The sequence below is a fragment of the Solea solea genome, chromosome 3, assembly GCF_958295425.1.
Source record: "Solea solea chromosome 3, fSolSol10.1, whole genome shotgun sequence".
Classification (NCBI taxonomy): Eukaryota; Metazoa; Chordata; class Actinopteri; order Pleuronectiformes; family Soleidae; genus Solea; species Solea solea.
Genome location: NC_081136.1, coordinates 24,908,625 through 24,930,853, shown reverse-complemented (window position 1 = coordinate 24,930,853; position 22,229 = coordinate 24,908,625). Strand labels below are relative to the sequence as shown.

General features: G+C 40.3%; 1 protein-coding gene across 1 annotated transcript; it reads right to left on the bottom strand.

Annotated features, from left to right (window-relative positions):
* Positions 1-1,205: 1,205 nt before the first annotated feature.
* LOC131456910 (monocarboxylate transporter 2-like) lies at positions 1,206-21,996 on the bottom strand. The gene is made up of 5 exons (XM_058625595.1): positions 21,855-21,996; positions 11,787-12,029; positions 7,606-7,749; positions 5,993-6,796; positions 1,206-5,478 (listed from the first exon to the last, which is right to left on the bottom strand). Exons 2-5 carry the CDS (start codon positions 11,998-12,000, stop codon positions 5,198-5,200), a joined length of 1,443 nt encoding a protein of 480 aa, XP_058481578.1. The 5' UTR covers positions 12,001-12,029; positions 21,855-21,996; the 3' UTR covers positions 1,206-5,197.
* Between the last annotated feature and the right edge of the window lie 233 nt (positions 21,997-22,229).

Here is a 22,229-nt window from a genome sequence, read left to right as displayed (position 1 = left end):
TAATCTTTAAACAGAAAACTGCATTATTTGTGATGAAAATAATATCGTAATAATAATTAAAGTAATGGTTTGTGATTATGTTTTAGCGACCCCCACAGATGTACACGTTTACTACCTTCATGGGAGCGCCAACCCTCTTTATGGGAGCTCAGTTCCCATTGGCTCCCACGTAACTCCAACCCAGTATATTGTGTGGTCATTAAAATAGTCTCTTTTTTTTTTACCTGCTTCCATTGCTTACTTGAGTGGAGATGTACCGTATATGGCGTATTTGATTTGACTGTGTGTCATAAATGGTCTTCTATTTAAAAAAGTAAAAAGTAAAAACAACAAAAATAACAGAAAATAGTTCAGAAGAAATATGTGATTAACGAAACATAATTAACAACACGGTGAAGGCCAAACGTTTTCAGAGCGGAAACAAGAATGTTGTCAATAACGTTTGGAGAGCGGCTGTGAATAAAGATGGCACACATCGCTTGTTTGAACTGGTCACACTTTTCAGTCGCAAAGAAGTTGGGTTTTTTTCCGCCGTCGTTTTAGCACATTTCTCAGACCAGAATGAAAATCCTCTACAGTACCTGTTCACCCTTCACACCATGTTGATCAAACTGTTTGATGGTATAGTTAGAGTCCACTATATGCATTAAGTTCAGGGCGTAGATTTGAATTGTGGCTCGGTTAAGTTTAAGGTTAGGCATTAACTGGTTATGGTTAATTTGGATAGTTTTACGCGGACCCCCAGTCGATAACATGCGGCACCACCACTTAATATCATGTGTTTATACACAATTTAATACTAAATATTTTTTATAATGGTAATAATAAGACATTTGGTTGTCATTCTTAACATATATAAAAGCCTGATTACAGTTGTCCATGTTAATAATGACTTAATTTGAGATTTATTGTGTGTAATAGATATGTCATTATCCTGGAGTACGCGTCATTCCATATCAAAACAAGCACTTTTACATTGAAAATTCTGTGAAATATCATAATTGAATATCATGACTGAATTTGTGGAATAATTTTTTAGTTCATATTGCCCACCTGCTACTGTACAGAGGTGTTTTCCCACTTCTTTTCTCGGGACCGCCCCCTGGCCCTCAGGTGATTGGTGTTCGACACCCCTGGTTTAAGGCTGTCCAAATGAGCGGGAATGCTAGGCCAAAAAATAAATAATAAACAGAGTCAGAGAGGCATATGTGGACATACGCTATGTTTATTGTTGCTACTGTGATAGATGATATCTTTATATTTATGCTCCATTTTACAAAAACATTGATCACTTCTCTTAAACCCATGTGGCTCTGACATGATGGCAGCAGAGGTAGGGGAAAAATACTGACTGATATCTGAAATAATCCCTGATCCCTGATGAGAGAGCACACAGCAATATCTGCTACTGGACGGACATAAAAGACTGCCCTTACTGCTGAGACACACGACGGTACGGAGGTCCAAACATGTCAAAACAACTGTCCTCAAATTTAAAATTCGTAACCATGGCAATTTCATGTTAATATCATTTCCAGAATTCTAAATCTGATCAAGAGGTCACACGTACTTGTAGCTTATATGTTCACATATAAGCCAGTAGTCAATTATGAATTAGTAGCTACGTTAATTAATTATTTACATAAACGTATGGAATGCAATCGACTTGTAAACAGTCAGACAGTAGGAAAGAGGACCAAAAAAAAAACCTAAAAAAATACTCTAAGATCATATACTCGCAAAAATAAATGGTCCTTGTAGGACAATAAGGCACAGTTAGCTTAGCTTAGACAGTCCTTCAGCCTCCCAGTAGCAAATCTACAGTTTTCTCACCACATCAATGCGAGGAAATGGAAGATTTCATTCTGAAGAATAGACTTTTGTTCTACTAAAAATGTTTTAAATCCTACAATCGCTTCAAGGAGACAGCATGGATCAGTGGGAAGAGATTAGTATTAGCAAATTTAAAATGAAATGCTTTTCAGTGGGAGGTTTTTAAACGGGATATTCTCTAATTTCGGCATAAACATGGCAATTTCAAATGAAAACAATCACTTTCAGCCGTTCCTTTGAAGAATGTTATTCAATAATGACAGATATACAATTCAGAGACATTCTTACAGTAAAATCCAATCTGCCATCGTTCAAGTCATAAGTGCTTTTTCGGAAGACAAACAAGACATTTTCCGTTAACATCCTGAGTGACACCTCCCCCACTCTCTTTTATTATATTTTACAAGCTTAAAACCCTTTTACACTCTGTATATCAGTTCCACACATTATGGAAAACAAAACAAACAAACATACAAATCCAAGGAAACGGTGAACAACAGTTAACTTATTTAAAGAAATAATAATATATTATTAGAAATAATATATTACTGATGACAATAAATAAAATAATTTTAACTCAACCTCTTTGCTAAATAAGCAAATTTTGAAATTGTACCTCTGACTAAACACCAGTGTATGCATAAATATGCAAGAACGGAAACACAAAATACATGCTATGTCAAACAATACAACTGATAAGGCTAATGGTGCACGTCAAATATAGTATATATAACCTTTTGTCGTGGCATTCCTCTGCATATACATAAGGAACGACCTGCTCTATTTGTACACTTGATTGTGATTGTGATTGTTGGAGGAAGAAAGTGGCACACAATTCCTAAAATGGTAAAAATACATGCATGTAAAGATTCAGCATGTAGTAGTAGTAGTTTTTCATAATAGAATTGTATTTTCTATTACATTAGTATATAAGTAACAATAAAAAAGAATATTCCCATCACCAAAAAAAAGTATAAATACATTTGTATTGGCTCTGAAACTGAAACCTAAAATGTTTGACAAAAAAGAAATATATACCTTTTGGTCTAGGTAATTTGAAACCAGCAGGGGGCAGTGTTATTAGGTAGAAAGTGATTGTACAGCAGTCTGTTCTATTCATAAGCATGCACAGTGAGCACAGTGAATGAAAGCAGTCCCTCTCTCTACCAACTAGGTGCAAAGCAGGATAAGTGACATTCATAAGGTGTTAATTTTTATATTTATTTATTTATTTAGGACAACACCGATAATGTATGAAAATACTAATCTTTGCATGAGCTGCTGGTGAACAAAGTGCATTTTTGGTGACTGAATTAAAAAGCGAAAATAAACAGATTTACTAAGTGAGTGAATCAATAAATGTAACCTGTGTTGTTGAAGGTGCTGCTTCAAAAATAGACTGATTTCCATACGAAAATGGAAATGAAACCATGGTCAGGTCTGAAGTAGCCTCACGTTTTCTTTGAAAACCTACATTCGTTTTTATCAAAATGCGTTTTGGCTTCTGTTAGGACGTCGGAGACGCTGCACCACGTGGTCTGCATTCAGCCTCAGGGTTTGTGATCAACAGCACAGTGGGGAAAAAAAATGAAAAACGTGGAATGGATAGAATATGGAGCAACACTGACACTTACAGCGACAGACGACAGTTAAACCGTTCCACAATATGAAGATCCACTACGAATGGTAACACACAATAGGACTGTTAGTACAGGTACACTTGATTAGCATTAGTTCATTAGCAGTATACCTTTCAGGCGTCATCTCACTGCATTAAATTCACAATATAGACACAGGTTATATTGTTTTCTTGTGAGTGTAACAACAAAATGAGTGGTCACATTTAACACAAAGGTGGATCGGCTTCATATAATCCCATCAAGTATGCACTGTACAACTGAAAACACATCGCATCACATTTAAGGCAATGTACTCTAGAATGGACCAAAACTAAATACTGCACATCTCCCTGTACATCTGCATTTAAATATATGAGATTATATTGCTTAAAGGATAGATTATGTAGAAAACCCATTCATATGCAGACAGGTTTTGGTCAATAACACCTTAGTAAGGCCCATAGAGTAAATTACATTCAACCATAATTAAATTCATCGGATTGCAGCAGTTTTATAAAGATGTTTGGGGAGTAGTATGGCCATTTGTTTCTTAGTGCAGCATACTGTATATGAGTGCAACATGAAGCATCAGACGACTTACAGGGAGCATTTTATGACCGAGAGTATTAAAGTGAGATATTGGCACCACATTACAGTGCTCAGGTGGGCAGTATACTGTAGGTGCACACCAGCATCAGCAGCTGTGAACACATCTGTTCTTTATTAATGGGAGTGGACATTTTAGGATGCCCACTTGCCATATGAAACGAAGCCATTAGGACTTCTGCATGTGTCACAAAATGGATCGACCATTCCCAGAGTACGGCGAACTCAATATTCAAGCATTCACAACGGAAGTGACACCATGAGTTTTTTTTGTTTCCTACAGTAGCCAAGACAGTAGCCAAGACCAGGAAACTCAACAACTCCTCTTTTGTTCCTCAATGATAAATTATTATACAGTGATAGCTGACTATTGAAATCATCAACCATTGAAATCTTCAGTGTTGTGAAAACTATTGTCTTTGTGAAGGACTATGCAGCCGCCATTAAATGTTGTTGCTCAGCAAACTTCCTCATGGCCACTCACCGCTGTATCGTTTATTTCCTATGCTAACAAATCAGCACCTCTGTTCCTTTGAATTTGTGTTATTTTGATCTAAATTCAAACATGGGTTCACCAGGTTACTGGTGCTACATGCTGATGCTGCATTCACATCGGAAGACAAGGACGGAAAAAGGAATTGTTTCACCATCTTGGAATAGTTGTGGGGACAGACAGATCGCTAAAAAAGCAACATCTAACAAACTGCAGCAAAGTTAATAGACTGATTTTCTACAAAAAAATACTAAAAAATAAGCAGATTTGATTCACAGTTCCCAAAAGAAACAATTATCTCGTACCCTGTCTGTAACTAGTTGTATTCATTTATTTACAATAAATCTGATATGAGGTGATTGTGGCAAAAAAGAAAATATAGTTTTACACTGCTTTCCACAGTCCTTTTCTGACTCTTTATATGCGTATAATATCTTATATTTTTCTCTCATTCATAGCTGTTACTCTTTCACAATCAGATACACCTCATAGCTTTCTACAATACAATCGCTGCTTAGGAAGTTACTTGTAGAGAAATGCAGTGGACCCTAAATGGAGCCTGGTGGAACACCCACGGGCACCTCTAATCATGGACCTCAGTTTGATCATTGTTGACAGTGTTGCACTGAAGTTGAAGCATAAGGCTCTAGATGTTGGTTTCCTGCTGCATAGGATCTGCGTCTCTCTGACCTTTGTTGATCGTCTCCTCAGAGGCCTGGGCTTCCCCATCAGCCGCCGCCAGAGCCTTAACTTGGTCTGGGTCTTCTGTTTCAGTCCGTTTGTACTTTTCTTGTTGTTTGCGCTCACGATCCAAGAGTCTGTAGTTGATGAAGTTTCCAATGAAGAGCCAAATACTACCCAGAATCACGACGGCTCCACAGCAAAAATACATGTACTTGTAGTTCTTTGTGACATCTACCAGTTTCCCTGTAACACAGCACAACGTAATGTTATAATATCGGCACAATGTACCACAAAATAGAATTAATATTTGTTTTACAAAAGATCTGGCCATATATTATATATAATTCATATTTGAGTGAAGTCTTATGCACAGTTCATAAAAATTTTGAAAAGTGATATTATTTGCTGAAAGGCTAAATGTAATGGGCTATATTCAGGCTAACCTAGCAAGCAAGTTCTGTGCCTGATAGGTGCAAGCATGCTCTCAGTTGAGAGATGTTAGCTTAGCAGTTAGCCACTGTTAAGCTAGCTACTGCAAATACCAACTACAAGCAGTTCTCTTACAATTAAACTAAGCCAACATGCCAACATCATATATGTTACATAGTTATTTTAGAACAAACACAATTAATGTAGCTGTAGTATGTACTATAGAACATAACCTACATGAATCTCATAGCCAAGGACAATTGAAATATCTTTCAAATTGCATTTTTAAGTAAACAAATATATATTTACATAGAGATGGGGATCATACCTGCAAGTGGTGGACCAAGAAGGACTGGACAGCATTCCACAATGGTGGTTAGGCCCACAGCACTGGAGAACCTCTGAGGCCCAACCAGGTCCATGAGCGTTTCAAACAGCACTGAGCTGACCATGCCAAAGGCAAAGCCAAAGAAAATTGAATACACAACTAGACCAGTGTAGGATTCCACCAAAGGACAAAGGATGTGGCAGACACCATTGTACAGTACAGCAAAGCTGAAAAAGTATTGGATCTTTGGCCGAACCCAGCGCGAGTTGGCCAGTAGCCCCATGGATGGCCTGGCAAACATGTCAACGAAAGCCAGGATCGAGAGCAGGAAGGCAGCTGAGTACTCATCCACACCCATGTCCTTGGCATAGGCTGCAAGGAAAACAATAGGTGCAAAGAAGCCCAAGAACATGATGACGTTGCCGACAAGGTAAATAAGGAAGCCACGGTGTTTGAACAGAGTCAAGTCCAGGTAACTGTTGACTATTTTCCAGACAGAACGTTTCTGTTTCGTAGCGGTGGGGACGACAGCCAACTCTTCATCTTTCTTGGCCTTATTGGGTGGCGGCCCCAAAGGTCTCATGAGGGCACCAGCCACACAGCAGTTTAACAGCAAGCCACCCAGGATGAGGAAGCTGCCTCTCCAGCCAAAATTGTTGAAGAGGTACTGGTTAAGAGGGGCTAGGGTACTGAGGAACACCGGACTGCCTGCCATTGCCAGTCCATTAGCGATGGGGCGTTTCTTCTGGAAGTACCTGCCTATCATAGTCAGCGCTGGCTGCAGGTTGAAGGCAAGTCCAAGACCTATGAGAAAATATTGCAGAAATAAATGAGGATGCAAGACAACTGTTATTGCAACAACCTGTGCAAAAGGGTATAAGGAAAAGGATCGGACAGAAGTATTTACAGTACCTCTGATCTTTGTAGTTAACAAAATAAAGCAATACCTGTTTTTAGCCACAACTCATTGGCTCACAGTATTGTCTTTAGGGACTGGCAATATATCTGTCAAATAACTAATTGCTTCACACTCTTCTTGTTTCGGCTTCTCCCTTTAGGGGTCGCCACACTTCCATCTTGCGAAATAGTGAACATAGGTGTATTATATATTTTGAATTGCCGCTAGGTCTCTCTCAAACAAAAGCAGATCTAGTTGCTCAACATTGGGAAGCAGTGTGGGATCATGGGAATTTAGGTCTTGCTGTTGCGTTACAGGAAAATTAGCGGTGGAGGAGTTTTGTGCTCGCTGAGCACTTTCTCTAGTTAGTAGATGAAGAATTTATCAGGATTTAGAGAGGATATGCAATGATAGTGTACTATGTCTGCAGTAGACTGAAATATGAATAATCTGCTATAAGGACGCCTAATTAGAGAAAATGTCAGCATTTATCTGAGGGTAGAGTGTTGTCTGCCACACTTCCCACACTTTGAGTAAATTTGTTGGCATGTAAAAAAATAAATTATAATGAAATAAAGATGAAAATCAGAAGGGACTAAATCACCAAGAACAAACATACTCAGCTGCTATGAGGTTTATTTTTAATCTGCTGATTCAAAGTAAAGAACGATGAAATGAACTGACAATGGACTTAAGAGGATTTAGATGTACTTACCCCCGATAACGCCAATGCAGAGGTAAAGCTGCAACACATTAGAGCAGAAGGAAGCTAAGATCATACCAGTGGAACAGAGGCAGCCCCCCATCAAGACGATGGGCCTGCAGCCATACTTGTTGACAAGTATGCTGCTGATGGGACCTGGGACACACGGAAAACCGAAAATCAACACACACGTCAGAGATTGACAGTACAGGATCGGTTAAAGTGAGTGAATAATGATTGAGTCTAGTACGTGCTGCACACCAGCAGGGGCCTGGCTTCTATTTACAGCAGCAATCAAGCGGCATACATTTTTAACCACTGCACACTCAACGTTTTGTTTCAAATCAATAACAGAAGTGACAGAGTAATGAATGGGAAAAGGCAGGCACATAAGAATTTCATTTCATAGTACAACACAGTGTATATGTCATGTTATGTTCTGCAAAGCTGATTTTGGAAGGAAGGACGACGCTATATCACCAAATCACCATTTTTACCCACCCCTATTATAAATAATATATATATGTGTATATATATCTATATATATATCTATATGTATGTGTATATACATATATGTATATATATGCATATATACACAAGTATATATGTATATAAATATATATATACACATATACATATATGTATGTGTATATACATACATATATGCATATATACACATATATACAAACATACATAAATATACACATATATGTATATATACATACATACATATATACACGTATATATGTGTATATATACATACATACATACACACATATATGTATACATATACACACACATATATACATACATACAGTACATATATACCGTATATATACACATACACATATATGTTTGTGTACGGTATGTGTTGCTATTTCTCTTTATGTACAAAAGAGGAGACTTTTAAAGGTGCCTGCTTTGAAATAAGTGTCAGGATATACAAGATAATTAGCCAAAGGATAAATATGTTTTGGGTGTTTATCAGTTTTATAAATCTAAGTGCATAATTTCAAGACTGTGGCTCCCTTAAACTTTCGTGGCATCCTGTGATTAAATCCCTATGCTGAATGTTTAAGTACAGGAAATGTGCCAATAGGATGAGAGAGAAAAGTCATGAACATTTTTTCTCTTAAATAATACTCTCATCACAAGAAGATCTCCGTTCGGCCCAGGGCGATTTTTAAAAGCCACAACGAGCCAGGGAGTCATCTGACTTAATTTGCTCTTTAAAAAATGTTTTTGACCTTGAGGAAAAGTTCTCCTCATTTGCATCCACGCCAGTGATAAGTGTTCACAAGGGCTCGGCGAGATAAGGAACCCCCTGTGCCTGCACATTACCTCCATTAAAAAAAGGCTTCACATCTCCCAGGCAGACACAGCATGGACAAAAGACTAAATATCATATAGATAGATTCCAAAGGCAAATGACACATAAGACACATTTTTCCACAACTATGTAATGTGAGCTACAGCACAGAGAAAAGTTTGCACTGATTAGTCAACGTTGTCGACTAATAAAACAAAAATCAGTGACAAAATTAATCGCAGACACATTTATTTGCGGATAACCGCTTTGTTTGCTTTGTGAGCAAAGTGAGCATGAATGCAGGAAAAGCTGTGTTGTGTCCCTCTGCTGGACAACATGGTCATTATTTAAACAGTATGCTGTGCTTCTAGGCTGTATATTTTGAACTGTGACAGGATGTACAGGTTATCCCAGTAGTGGATTATTTGTTGTAACTAGTTGACTATCTTTCTGCATCTGACACTGAAAACAGAGTGGGGAAAAAAAGGATTCAACATGTTTAAATTTAGCTTTTCTGGTGTAAGAAGAGTCTGATGAGGTCTAGAGGAGTCATCTTTCACACAGATTGGAGAAATGGACAACCTTTTTCCAAGGAGATAACTACTTCACATGACAGATGGAACCGTGCCACACCTGGAATCCGTCTAGAGACATGTGCATAGATTCATCCACGAAGGGTCTGTTCGGACCAAAAATGAGGTCATGCACACCTCTGTGCACAAACAGACCTGGCTCTTTGGTGTTGAAAGTTAATATATCACAACTAGAAAATAAAAAGCACTCTGCCCATTACGCTTGAGACAAACGTGACAAATAATCAGTTCAGATGTGGCACAAAGTAAAAGGTCATTTGTGTGATATAAATCAATTGGACTGTTATTTTTCTGGATGTCTGAAGCTGTTCCTCATTATCAGGCAGCCTGCAGTAATGACACACACACACACACACGCACAGATGCAGCAGGGGGGAATTAGGATGATGTTAAACATTCAAACAGTGATCGCTTCATCAGCGTAAGAGACCGAACAAGAGAGCAGGTGTTTAATGAATAGCTGATGAGTGCAATCAATATGAACAAATGAGCAACGAGAGCTGTCCGCTTAGTAACCGCACATATTGACACCATCAGCACATGATAACGACACACAGTCACAGTGAGACGGAGGGCAGCAGATGGGGATCAATGGAGCCCCATGATGAGGGTGACACGTTTCCTTTTAAATGTTTCATCTCTCAAGCGAGGGCCGAGGTCAATCCGAAGCGCAGCGAACTTCGTCCGACGAAGACGCACAGACAGAACGCACTTCAGACTAAATGGTCAGAGCTTTCGCCGAGCTGACGACGAGTGAACAATTAAGGGAGGAAGGAACCTCTAAAGGATGATCGTGTGATAACACTGAAAACAGCTTTACTAAAACGTGCGCACATGGGATTGCTTAGCTTCATAAAGCGTGCCGTTGGTTTTCATGACATTCGTCTTTCTAAAGGAAAGTATAGGTCAATTAAAGCTGCAGTAGGTAAGATCACAAGAAAAGCCATCAAAGCTCGTTAAAATAAATAAATTATGTTTTCTCTTTTCTAAAATGTAATTAAATAAATGAATAAATCTAGACTCGATCAAAAGTGCTTTTAACAACTAAAATAAAATCTGCATCTAACATTGTACACATTTTATTTTCTTATTTAAATAATAAATACTGTTGATACAGGTCAATTCTGGATTTTGTCCATGGAGACTATACCCTCTTAAATCCAAATTATAAATAAATTCCCTCCACTTTCTGGCAAAATGACACCCTCTTTTTCCAAGAGTCATCACGTGATATCAAACAGACGGGGGGGATCGTCCACAACCCAATTCACCACAATGGTTGTCCTTGTTAACATCAGAAGAGACTGAATGACTTTGTGCTGTTTCAGAGAAGCACGGATGTTTCCAAGCAGACAGGAAAGAGGAGACACTGTCACCTGGTGACGTCGTGCTGCGCTAATGTTTGCGTACACTGCAATTCACTCACTTTATCGTCTAGGATGTGTGTCGCGGGGGGCTGGAGCCAATCCCAGCGGACATAGGGTGAAAGGGCGGAGTCCACCCAAGACAGGTCGCCAGTCCATCACAGGGCAAACGTACAGAAACACAAACATTCACTCTCACACCGACTGTCAATTTAGAATGTCCAAATAACGCCTGTATGTTTTTGGACGGTGGTGAGGAAAAACAGATTGTTATATGATATTCAGTGACTGGTTTCTGCTGGTGCACGGGGAGATGCAGCTGTACTAGTGGATCAAATAGCACCTGAAATAATAGTCTTGCTAGTTTTGTGTGTGGTTCTAAAAAAAAAAGTCACCTTTTATTTTTTATTTTAAATCCACATGTGTATTTACATCATGTCCACTTCACATGCCTGTAACCAGGGGGAAAGGGCAGTGACCATGTCACGGGGGGAAACCCAGTGCTGCTTATATTAAACTGCATTAGATTTCATTCATTCATTCACACCCTGGACAGGTCGCAAGTCCATCGCAGGGCAAACAAAGGGATGAACAATCATTCACTCATCACCGTGTGGCCCCTTTTTCTCCAGACCTGCCGCCTCTTGACCAGAATAGATGGTCATTGGCCCCCAGGTCATTTGAGGTTGTGCCTTGTTAGACACGTGTTGTTTTGTGCAAGCACTAACTCGTGACTCTGACCTTAAAATGCAGATTCCAATTCAATGTAAAACCAGTTTTCCAGTCTTAACTGCACTGTATTTTTATTCAGGACTTTCCTTTCTTCACAAAAATCGGGCGACCGCCAGAATTTGTCCCGCGACCCCGACTGGGGTCGCAACCCCAGGGTTGAGAACCCGCCGTGCTCGATACAGACCCGCGACTCACCTGCGGCATACATGACTGCGAGCATGATGGAGGAGATCCACGCGACCTGACTGTAGGAGGCATCGAAGATGATCTGGATGTCTTTGAAAAAGACAGTGATGGCCTTGGGAAAGGCGTACGAGAAGCCGATGGAGATGAAAGAGGCCAACACCACGGCCCAACCCCAACCGCCATCTGGTGGGGGCACTGCAGGTGGACATGCAGGGGGCGGCATCTCTGGCCCACCTCAACGCTGACTACTCACTGCAAAAGAGAGACAAAAAACAAAGACAGAGGGGATATTTAAACCTTTTCATTTCACCCTGTAATTATTATTATCAACTATTCCCATCATGGGCTCACACTCTTATCTGGATTTATCTGAAGTAAATCATATTACCAAGTTGCCGCTCGTGTTGACAGTATACAGAGAAGCCAAAGGAGGTCAAAAGCCTTGTCCTTGTGTTGTCATTTCCACGAGACAACTACCCGCTGCAATGTGACACAAGAGTGAAGAGGACATACCAGAGGTCCGTATCCTGGAGAAGGCGTGTCCAAACACACACATGCACACACAGAGAGTCATGTGTTTCAGAGGACACTCTCACTCTACCAGAGATACAAGACCAGACCAGCCCAGTATTCACCTTGAGCCCAGCCCCCCCCCCAGGCCTTACGGGGTGCTGCAAATGAGGCAGAGGCCGGTGTTTAATAATCAGGTGCCTCTGTGTACAAAGCAAACACACTCCAGTTACCCTACGGACACACGTCATTATTTTATTGTCAAACGTGACGTGGAGAGAACACGGGGCAGTCGCTCCAGCCGAGTGTCGCAGGGAAAAAAAATCATGACTGGATCACATGTCAGATGAAAAAAGAAAGTAAAATCAGATACTGTCCGTAAACTGAAACTATGACGTAAAAAAAAAGCTTCACGGAGAATGCCAGAATGTGAGTATTAGCTGTATAGGTTTAGTTTAAGATAAAAGATGCATTATGTTTATTTGAAATGGCTTGTTATGGCGTGGCAAAGGCTGCTGCTGCTGCTACTGCTGCAACGATTAAATCGATCAATCAACTTTAAATTGATCGTCAACTACTGAGATAGTTTTGTAGAGCTGAAACAATTCATCGATGAATTGATTATTATTCGAATACTAAATTAATCGACAACTTTTTCCAACTTTTTTTGGTTTGAAGCTTTTTTTCGTGATTAAAACAAGATTTCCGATTGTTTAAGCTTCTTAAATGTGAGTATTTCCTTCATTTATTTGCTCTGGATAACAAAGAAATCATTAAAAGTTCATCATTTTGGTTTGTGGACAAAACAAGACTTTTGAGAACATCATCATTTCCAGGTTTAACTAACACTGCTCAACATTTTTTTAACGTTTTCTGACATTTTATGAACCAAACGATTAATTGATTAATCGAGAAAATAATCGCTAGTTGCAGCTCTATACTTTTGTTTTATCATTATCAACAGGTTCTTCAACGTTTCAGCTTCTTACATTTGAATATTTTTCTTGTTTCTTTGCCACATAAAGCAAAGAAATGGTGAAAAAGTGAATATTTTGGTTTGAGAAGATTATTATTTTGAGGTTAAGGTAGACAGTGGTCGTCATTTTTCAGAAATGTCTGACACTTTACTGACCAAACAACTAATTGAGATGATATATCGATGATTAGGTATGAAAAACCACAACCTATTTGTGTCAGAATCTAAATCCATTACCAGGAAAAAGGGTCCTCAGCAAGCAAAGCGCATGGGATGCACGTGTCACGACATATACAGTATATAAATAAATGATGCTACGATGCTACGATGCTGCTTCGTTCACAGCGACAGCAAAGAGTGCAGAGTGTAGTGGCTCAGCTCTGTCTGACCTCATTAGCTTCACCTCTCTGCAGCAGCCAGGAACAATTTACAGCTGTATAATTAACTCGTGATGCAAACTGAGACGTTGAGAGCAGCCCGTGTGGTTTTTACATAAATGAACAGCCTGTAGAAGAACCAACAAGTCTCTCTCTGTTTACAGTGCGGCATCACAAGTGAGCAATTATGTCAGATTAACGGCGCTAGACATGGATCAGTGAGCTTGGCTGTGCGACACCGTAAATGGCACCAGTGATTTCAAGAGCTACGTAAAAGAGCAGGTACGAGTTGAAGGGGCCTTTCGCCAATTTCACACACCAAGGTCAGTCTAATGATTATACCACCTAGTGTGTACAGTTACATTTGACCCTTTTCTGGCATAAACACTGGCTTTGTCAGGAACGGTCGTCTTCACGGAGACCAAAGCCAGGCCCTAATAGGGCAAAAAGCTCATTTCTGAGGAGCTGTTTGGGTTAGTCACTGACTGGTTATGGTTACGGTTCGACATGATGAAAGTCAATGCCGGGTTCTCAATAACGGGATGGGCATTTCGAGCAAAAACGCCGTTTGACATTATCCAACAGTTATTCAGTGTCACCACACTCACACATACACCGCGCTACCATTCATTCGGAGTGACGTTTGTTTTAGTCCAGTTAAATGTTTGCTTACAGCGTCATTCTCTGCCCTTTCTACTCCACTACACTGACATATGACAGGGCACACACACACACACACTTGCACAAACTTGTTTTGGTATCTCGGTGAGGACACATCTATCTCACGATCTACTATAAAAGTTTCCAGCCTGACGAGACATACTGGTTTATGACCTAATTATAATACACAGTACACGGGAAACGGACACATCAAGATATTATAGATAAAGTATTTTGTGAGTTGCAGAAACACGGCAATGTGTGCAATTGTGCAAGAGGAAGCTAGTTTCTTATAGTCAGGGCATTTACCGCTGGTCACCCAGGCCCTGGCCTCTTAACCGAATCTTTACCATCACATGTAAATGTCTAACCGTAACCCTAAAACCAGGTCTTAAGCTAAAAAAAGGCCTTTAAAAGTTTTTTTGTTTTTTTTTTATCCTGTATTGAGCCAGGGATGTCCCATTGAGATACAACATCTGTCCTTGCAGGGAGTCCTGGTCAAGATAGCAGCATAGATAGCACAGATAGTTTAATTTCAGATTTAAAACTCACAACAGAATATAAAAGTTAAAAGGAGGTAATAACTAAGTGAAGTGCAGAAGTATACAGGCCATAACAACAAGATCCTTAATCCGAACCCCTCAAAGAGGTTATGTAAAACAACAACTTATTTCTTTCACGGCGGTTCATGAAATGCCTTTGAATGTGTTTAAGGAAGTAGTGAAATTATGTTTTGCATCTAAAAAATACCGGAGTGAGTGTGTGAGCCAGCATTTGTTACAAAGCCTATTGCGGCATGATATACCAGAGTCCAGTTTCTGAAGCTGAGATGAAGCTGCATGCATGTAAATCACATCACCATCATCTAACACAGATAAGAATAAACACTGTACAATACTTTTTCTTGCCTCTAGGGGAAAGAATTTCTTCAAATGATAGAAGAAACCCAGTTTTTTTTTCCAATAAGTTTCAATACAGTTTTTTTTAGATCTCACACACACACACACACACTCAAATAGAAGCAGATGAGGTGGAGTGAAACACACGTGCCCAAGAAGACTGTCTCTCAATAACGTATCTTTTTCATATACTTACATAATCAAAGGAATAATGCCCACCCTTAATTGGTTGATATGCAAGATTATGATACTGCTGTCAGATATGAAAGAAAAGATATTGCGCCATTGTTAGCTGGTGCCTTTCAACTCCTTTTACACGTCTCTAAGTAGCCCTCCACACTGATAACATCTTCCCTTTCAGTCATAAATGGCCACATTTAAAGACACAATCACCTGCGGACATGCATTCTTTACCTCTCTTCCATTTATCTGTTCCAACAAGTCCCTCGTCGGTTCTTACAACCTTGTCTTAAAGACCACATAGTAGTAACAAATGCCTATGGTCATGGCTCGTAAGTATGCTAATAACTAAAAATCCATATTTTTGGATTTCATTAACTTTCATAAGCTGCCCAGACAAGCATCCTTGTTGTTAGTCAAATGTTCATATATATATCTATATATATAGATATATATATACATATATACCATCTTAATATAACCACTGTATTTCCAGTCTAATTTGGAAATAAGAAGCAACACAAAGGGATGTTGTTGGTGGTACAGTCAACAAGACAACCGCAGCTACCAACATAAATAAATGATGTCGCTGTGTTTCTTTGTTAGGTTTCCCGCCTGTCTGATCAGGTTGCAGTGCAGTTCAGACTCATATAAAAGTACTTCTTTCAGAGTTGACAAGAAGTGGATGGACGGAGCGATCGACTGCTTTACTCTCAACGGAATAAAGATGACGCAAACCTGATGGCCACAAAACAACGATACGCAAATATAAAGCGAGATCAAATTGATTCAACTTTTCGGCTTCCTCACAAACAATTTGCTCCAACAATTCACTCTCCTGTAGTTTTAGTCACCCCCAATTTGTTACGCTGCTGTCATAATCCAGATGATTAAGTCTAAGAGGCAAATGGAATAATAATTTACCTAATTGATGAAATTCAAGTGAAAGTAGGCTTATTTTTCCTATAGATTTCTATTTCAACACAACTGGAAGAATTGCTTTGGGTGTCACATGACTGCAGGTGTCTCAACAAATACATTGGGCCATTGGGCAGCCATGACGTGGCATTACTGCCTCATGAATAAACCGTTTAGACACCTGCAGGTAAATTCTATTATCTCTCTACAGTATAGTGTCTAGACCAAAAGGGAATCAAAATAATGGGATTAATGACACTGATTCATTTTCAAGGTGTCAAAAACAGTGATTTAACGCTGCAAGTAAACCTAAACCTGTCCAAATGAACTTGTCTGACCAGCAAGGTTTTCAATAAATGAATGGACACACACACACACACACAGCCTTGTGTGTTGCTAGGTTAGTCCATTGTGTTATGCATATACTTGAAATGCTCTGCTGCCTTCACCTTGGTAAAAAGAAACAAAATGACTTACACACAACAGACCTATGAGTGTGTGTGTGTGTGTGTTTGTGTGTCCAAGGACATCACTTAGTACTTTGGCAGAAAGCCCGAAAAACAGTATTCTTTGTGCAGAGCCCGAGCTCAGGTTTAATTCACGACAAGAGCCAATGTGAGACCCCAGTGTTGTGTTTCAGGTGAGAACCATTGGAGACGATACAGATGGGTGCGGCTTTAATAGTGAGAAGCCGGAGAGAAACTGTAGAGACATCGAGACATCGAGTGTTTGCAGCGACAAAAATGACAATCTGTTCACAGAGCGAGGCCTGAAACATGGTCAAGCAAGCGCCCAAGAACAACACTCGCAAAAAATAAAAATAAAGCAAAAACAAAATATTGTTCTATTTAACTGTATCATTTTGCAAGCATGTCTACTTATGACAAAACAAAAATGTTATATTTGTGTATGACACGGTTTCTTTCCGTTATTAAATAATCCAAAATTCCCAGTTCATTCTCTTAAACTTTCGAATTTGTAATATTTCCAAAATGGAAATGGAAAATGGAAAGTTTCTGGAAAAGTATCGGGAATTTACCAGCAATTTTCTTTGCAACCCTATATTAGATATACTATATGTTATAGATACTGTATATATATACCTAATTTGGTGAAATCTTAAACAGCAGAATTATTTGTTACTTCCACTTAAATGTCCAATAAAAAGTGGAGGTGGAGTAAGTAATTTCATGCTCTAGAATAGGACACTTGACCTCTATGGTCAGCAGCTGCCAGCATGACCATGAGCACACCTTCCCCTCTACCTAACCCTTGTGTCATTGGACTACAGGTCATGGCAAGGCAGGAGTTGCTCGATGACAAACTCTTATTCACATTGCTCACTTAGTTTCTCAAATAGTTCATGATTAACCCATTTGGCAAGTATTTAAATGTCAACCAAAGCACGCTTTTCTTTCTTGTTATCAACATAGCATCTAATCTCACCACATTGATACTGCCATTGGTCATGAGCAGAAACAGGTACGTAAATAATGATTATAACATAATTATCTACTCAACTGTAAGTCAGTGTACTCTTATGGCCTCAGGCTAGAATTCCTGAAAGGTAGCCTTGAGTAAAAAACGCAATTGGTGAAACATACCTTTGACTTAAATGATGTGGGAAAACCTTCCATTGATTCCAGCCTACAACCTTGTGTTTACTGGGGCCATTACAGCATTAAAGTATTAATCAGTCAATCACTTCTACATAATCTATGGCTGTGTCATCTTGGCGAGTCAAACCCACCTTGCAAGTCCACGCAGGGTGCCAACACCCACATTCCCCGAAGCCAAACGCCCAATCCAAAGCTCTGCGCCACACCTCCAGACATTAAGTTCAAGGGCATAGTTTTGTTGATCTGTTCAGGGTTAGGAAGTCATGCGTCCAGTTTGACAAGACTCAAAATAACTAACCAACAATGTTCTAGGAAAAAAAGGAGGAGGCAGTTATCCAACATTACAAATTGAAAAAAGGATGACAACAATAAACAGTGCATAAGAAAAGGGTCTTTTGTGTGATTATCACCGCTGTTCACAGACAAGTCTTGTGATTCAGAGACAAATTAGCTCTTAAACCGATTAGATTTGCAGCAGTTGTTTGCCTGATACAGCTCGTATCGACACTGCTTAAAACGGGAGGGATTCTCGGTGCATGTGGAAGTACACGCTGGTCAAAGACAGACAATGCTTGTGAGCTTGTTAAGTTTGTTCCATGAGACAGTAACATACCAGTGTGCACTTCCTTGTTCTGTTTTAAGCAGTGTTGTCTGAGCACAGTGGGCTTGTGTCCACAACAAGCCACAATGCTGGAACATGGAAAGAACGCCTGATCCAGAAACCTGATCCACACCGAAAGATACCCCGAGGTACAACACTATTATGTCAACAACTGTTCACATCAAAGATAAACTCACCGGTGTCTTTATCAGATACAGCTGTTCAACTCAGGCAGATGTCTAATAAGCCAATCACATGGCAGCAACTTGATTCGGTGATATACCGTAGACCTTCCTCATGCGGTATGCTAATGGATACGCCAGGTCAAACGTCGATATTTTGAACAGTCCCTGCCAGTTTCACTCGCCAGGCGTCGCCGCATGACGTCTCCTCAATTGCGCTGATCAAATGAATGAGGGAAACTTGGGCTGAAGTTACGTGGCTGAAGAAGTGGGAGCTTACAGTGGGATAATGGCTGAGAAAGCTACGTTAAGAGAAGCCCCATCCACGTTCAGTACATAGACTTTAGGCACTTTGTTCTCTATGATGTGAATATATAGAGAAATGCGGCACTTTTAACTTTTCACAGAGATTTTGTTTTCTTAAGTTAAGGCTTTGCAATATTGTTTATCACAGTATCTTGATATTATTGGTATCGTGGACCGTGTATTGCGTATTGCAGCCTTTTTCAAACTGTGGGGCGGGCCCCCCTGGGGGGGCGTGGAGACCGGGGGGGGAGCGAGTTCTGTTTTTTTTAAGTACTAACTAAAGTTTAGCAGGTGGAACTTTTGGTCTCGCTGTGACCCGAACTAATTTAAGTGACGTACCAACAAGGTTTAGATAATAGAGAAGTTTCTGACAGGGGCAAAAAGAAGTTTGGGAAACTTACAACAAGCCAACGTCAGCCGAACGGAACAATGATTCACGACGACCAAACCCTAGACGAGAAAATGCCACCAAATACATCTTCGTGTCTTGTGTCTCAAAACATTGGCAGGGGAAAGCATATGTATTGCTAATTATTGATATTGGTAAAGTATTCTTTGTTATCCAAATGTGTTTATTGTTTAAAAAAGTACACTATTATAGTTATAATTGCATAATAATTTGAAAATTGCTTTCTCACGAAGCAATATTGAGGTTATTTGTATTGCAATAGCAAAAATGTTATTTGCACAACAGATTATTGAAAGAAAAGTGAAACGTTTATTCTACTATTGATTCAATAAATGTTATATTTGGCGCATTGTTACAATTTCGTGAGAGTCACGGGGCCCCCGGGAAATTTCTTCCTCCAAAGCAGGAAACTGGCGTATTGTATCGTGAGGAGGAAATGTGACTCCATTGACTTAGAACATGGCCCGGTTGTTGATGTCATAGGGGTGGGTCAGAGTATTTAGGAAAATGCTGATCTACTGGGATTTTCACACACAACAATCTCTCGGCTTTACAGTATAACAACCACTTTTCAACCAGATTACTCAAGTCAAATTATGGTGTAAATATTACACTGATTATGTGGCTGTTGGAACGAATTTTGGGAGTCGAATATAATTTGAATATTTAAAAAAACGATAATAATCGACTGTTGTAATTAATATTCGAATGTGTATTTTTAAAAATACACACGTGTTAAAACGTGGCGACTCTAATTCGGGCCTCTTTCCTCTGCCTATCCGCGTGCTATTTGCCAAGACATGAGACCGATTTGAAAGACTTTATCCAAGAGCTTGAGCCAAGGTACACGGTGCCTAGCCTCGTGGACAGAGCGTATAACAACCCACATGATATTAAAAGTTAAAATGTCTGAAAAATTGTAATTAAAAATAATAAGGAATGGAATTCGAATGGGATTATAGAGGAAAATTGACAGCCCTAATACCTACACATCTGTCTTTATGTTCTTCAATCTAACTGTATGACATGATCGCTGTGGTCCACTCATCAACATCTGCAGTAAAGGTCAGGCTAGTTTAATCCCCCCAAATTGGATAAAAACACATTGCACATACATATAATGCTTATACATATATGCATATATGCTTTATTTTACTTCTAATGCGGTATCTGCTTTAAAAGGTGTTGTTGGTGTACACGGGTTGACACTTTCCAGAGGGAAATGGCACCAAAAGTGACATGTCAAGCTGACCTGGAGCGAGAGGCGGCGCGCACCCCCTGGACAGGTCGCCCGCCAGTCAGGGTGAGGGTTAACAGGGTCAGTCAGCAGGGCAAACACAAAGAGACAAACAAGCATTCACTCTCACGTTCACACACCTATGGCCAAAGTAGAGTGTCCAACTTTTGGATTGTGGGAGGAAACTGGAGAGAAAACCATGGAGAGAGAGAACATATGCACAGAGAGGCCCTCCGTTCAAACAGGTTTCAAACCAGTCCTTCTTGCTGTGAGGCAACCGTGCTACCCGCTATATATCCTGCACACCGTGCAACGCCCTTTTTTTTTTAACTTTGATTAAATGACCTGTCTGACACAAGAGGTTTGTGTGAACTGATGAGGAAACTACAAACGCGATCATGTATCAGCTACTGGCCGCTCTTAATTTACATCATCGAGGTGAATATTTGCTTAACAGCAGTGAATGGTTAAGGTGCTTTTATAGGGAAACCTACATAAATGTGCTCGTCTCTGAAATGAAACAGTACGATCTCTAAACTTGGAGGGCGCGTGCCCAGCTTTCCATTCTTCAGAGGAAGCCGACCACAAAGTGACTATGTGAGGTTATTTTTACAGCTCTTATCAGCTGACCAGAGGAGTCCGGCATGCTCGGCTTTTAATAAACCTGTCAAATTCATTATCACAACCCTCCATGGTTCACCACGGTTGAACCCAACATCCATCACACACATGGAGAGGATTGACTGGGAGGTGGACGGGTGACGTAACAGCGTGATTCCTCAGCACTGCAGCCTAATCATATGATGATGATGCTGCTGCTGATGTCAGGACATGGACCGGATGAATCCAGTCTTAAAGCCCCGGGGCCTACATGTACTAAAGCGGGCGCTCAGTGTCACGTGACTTCAAATGATGTAATGTCATCCTTTACCCAAACTGATTTTTGTCCTCCAGAGATTGAGCGCATGGCTGAGAAAAGCAGGGATTCCCACATCTTCCCAAAAGCCCCTGAACGCATCATTCCCACAAATGCAGACATCCTGCACTGTGTGGCACGCGCTCTCTCTCTCTCTCTCTCACACACACACACACACACACATCTCTTATTCTCACTGCAGCACATGTCCATCTCTTCACACCGCGGCAGAGCAGAGCTAATCCTCCACATAATCACTGTCAAGCCGGCACTGGGTGCTATTTTACCTCAGAGGAGACGGAGGTGTGAGTCTGCTTCCTCCCCGGGCTCGGTGACCTTGGCGCAGAAAGAGATGCCCGTGTCTGTGCGCGCGCGGTGTGGACTCACTGCTGCTCTGTGTTCAAATTTCCTGAGTGAGTGGGCGAGCGAGCTACTGTCTGACGTGGAGCGGAGGGAGGGAGGGAGGGAGGGAAGAAGGGAGGCTCTTGTTTCTATTTTGAAACCAGATCGGCTTCGAGGGATTGTCCCAGAGATTGCGTTGCTCCCCCCCTCTGTGTTCCTGGGTATTGCAGTAATGCTCTCATTTGATGTGCCACACACACACACACACACACACACACACGCCAACTAAAACTAAATAATAAATAATAAATGAGCAGCCG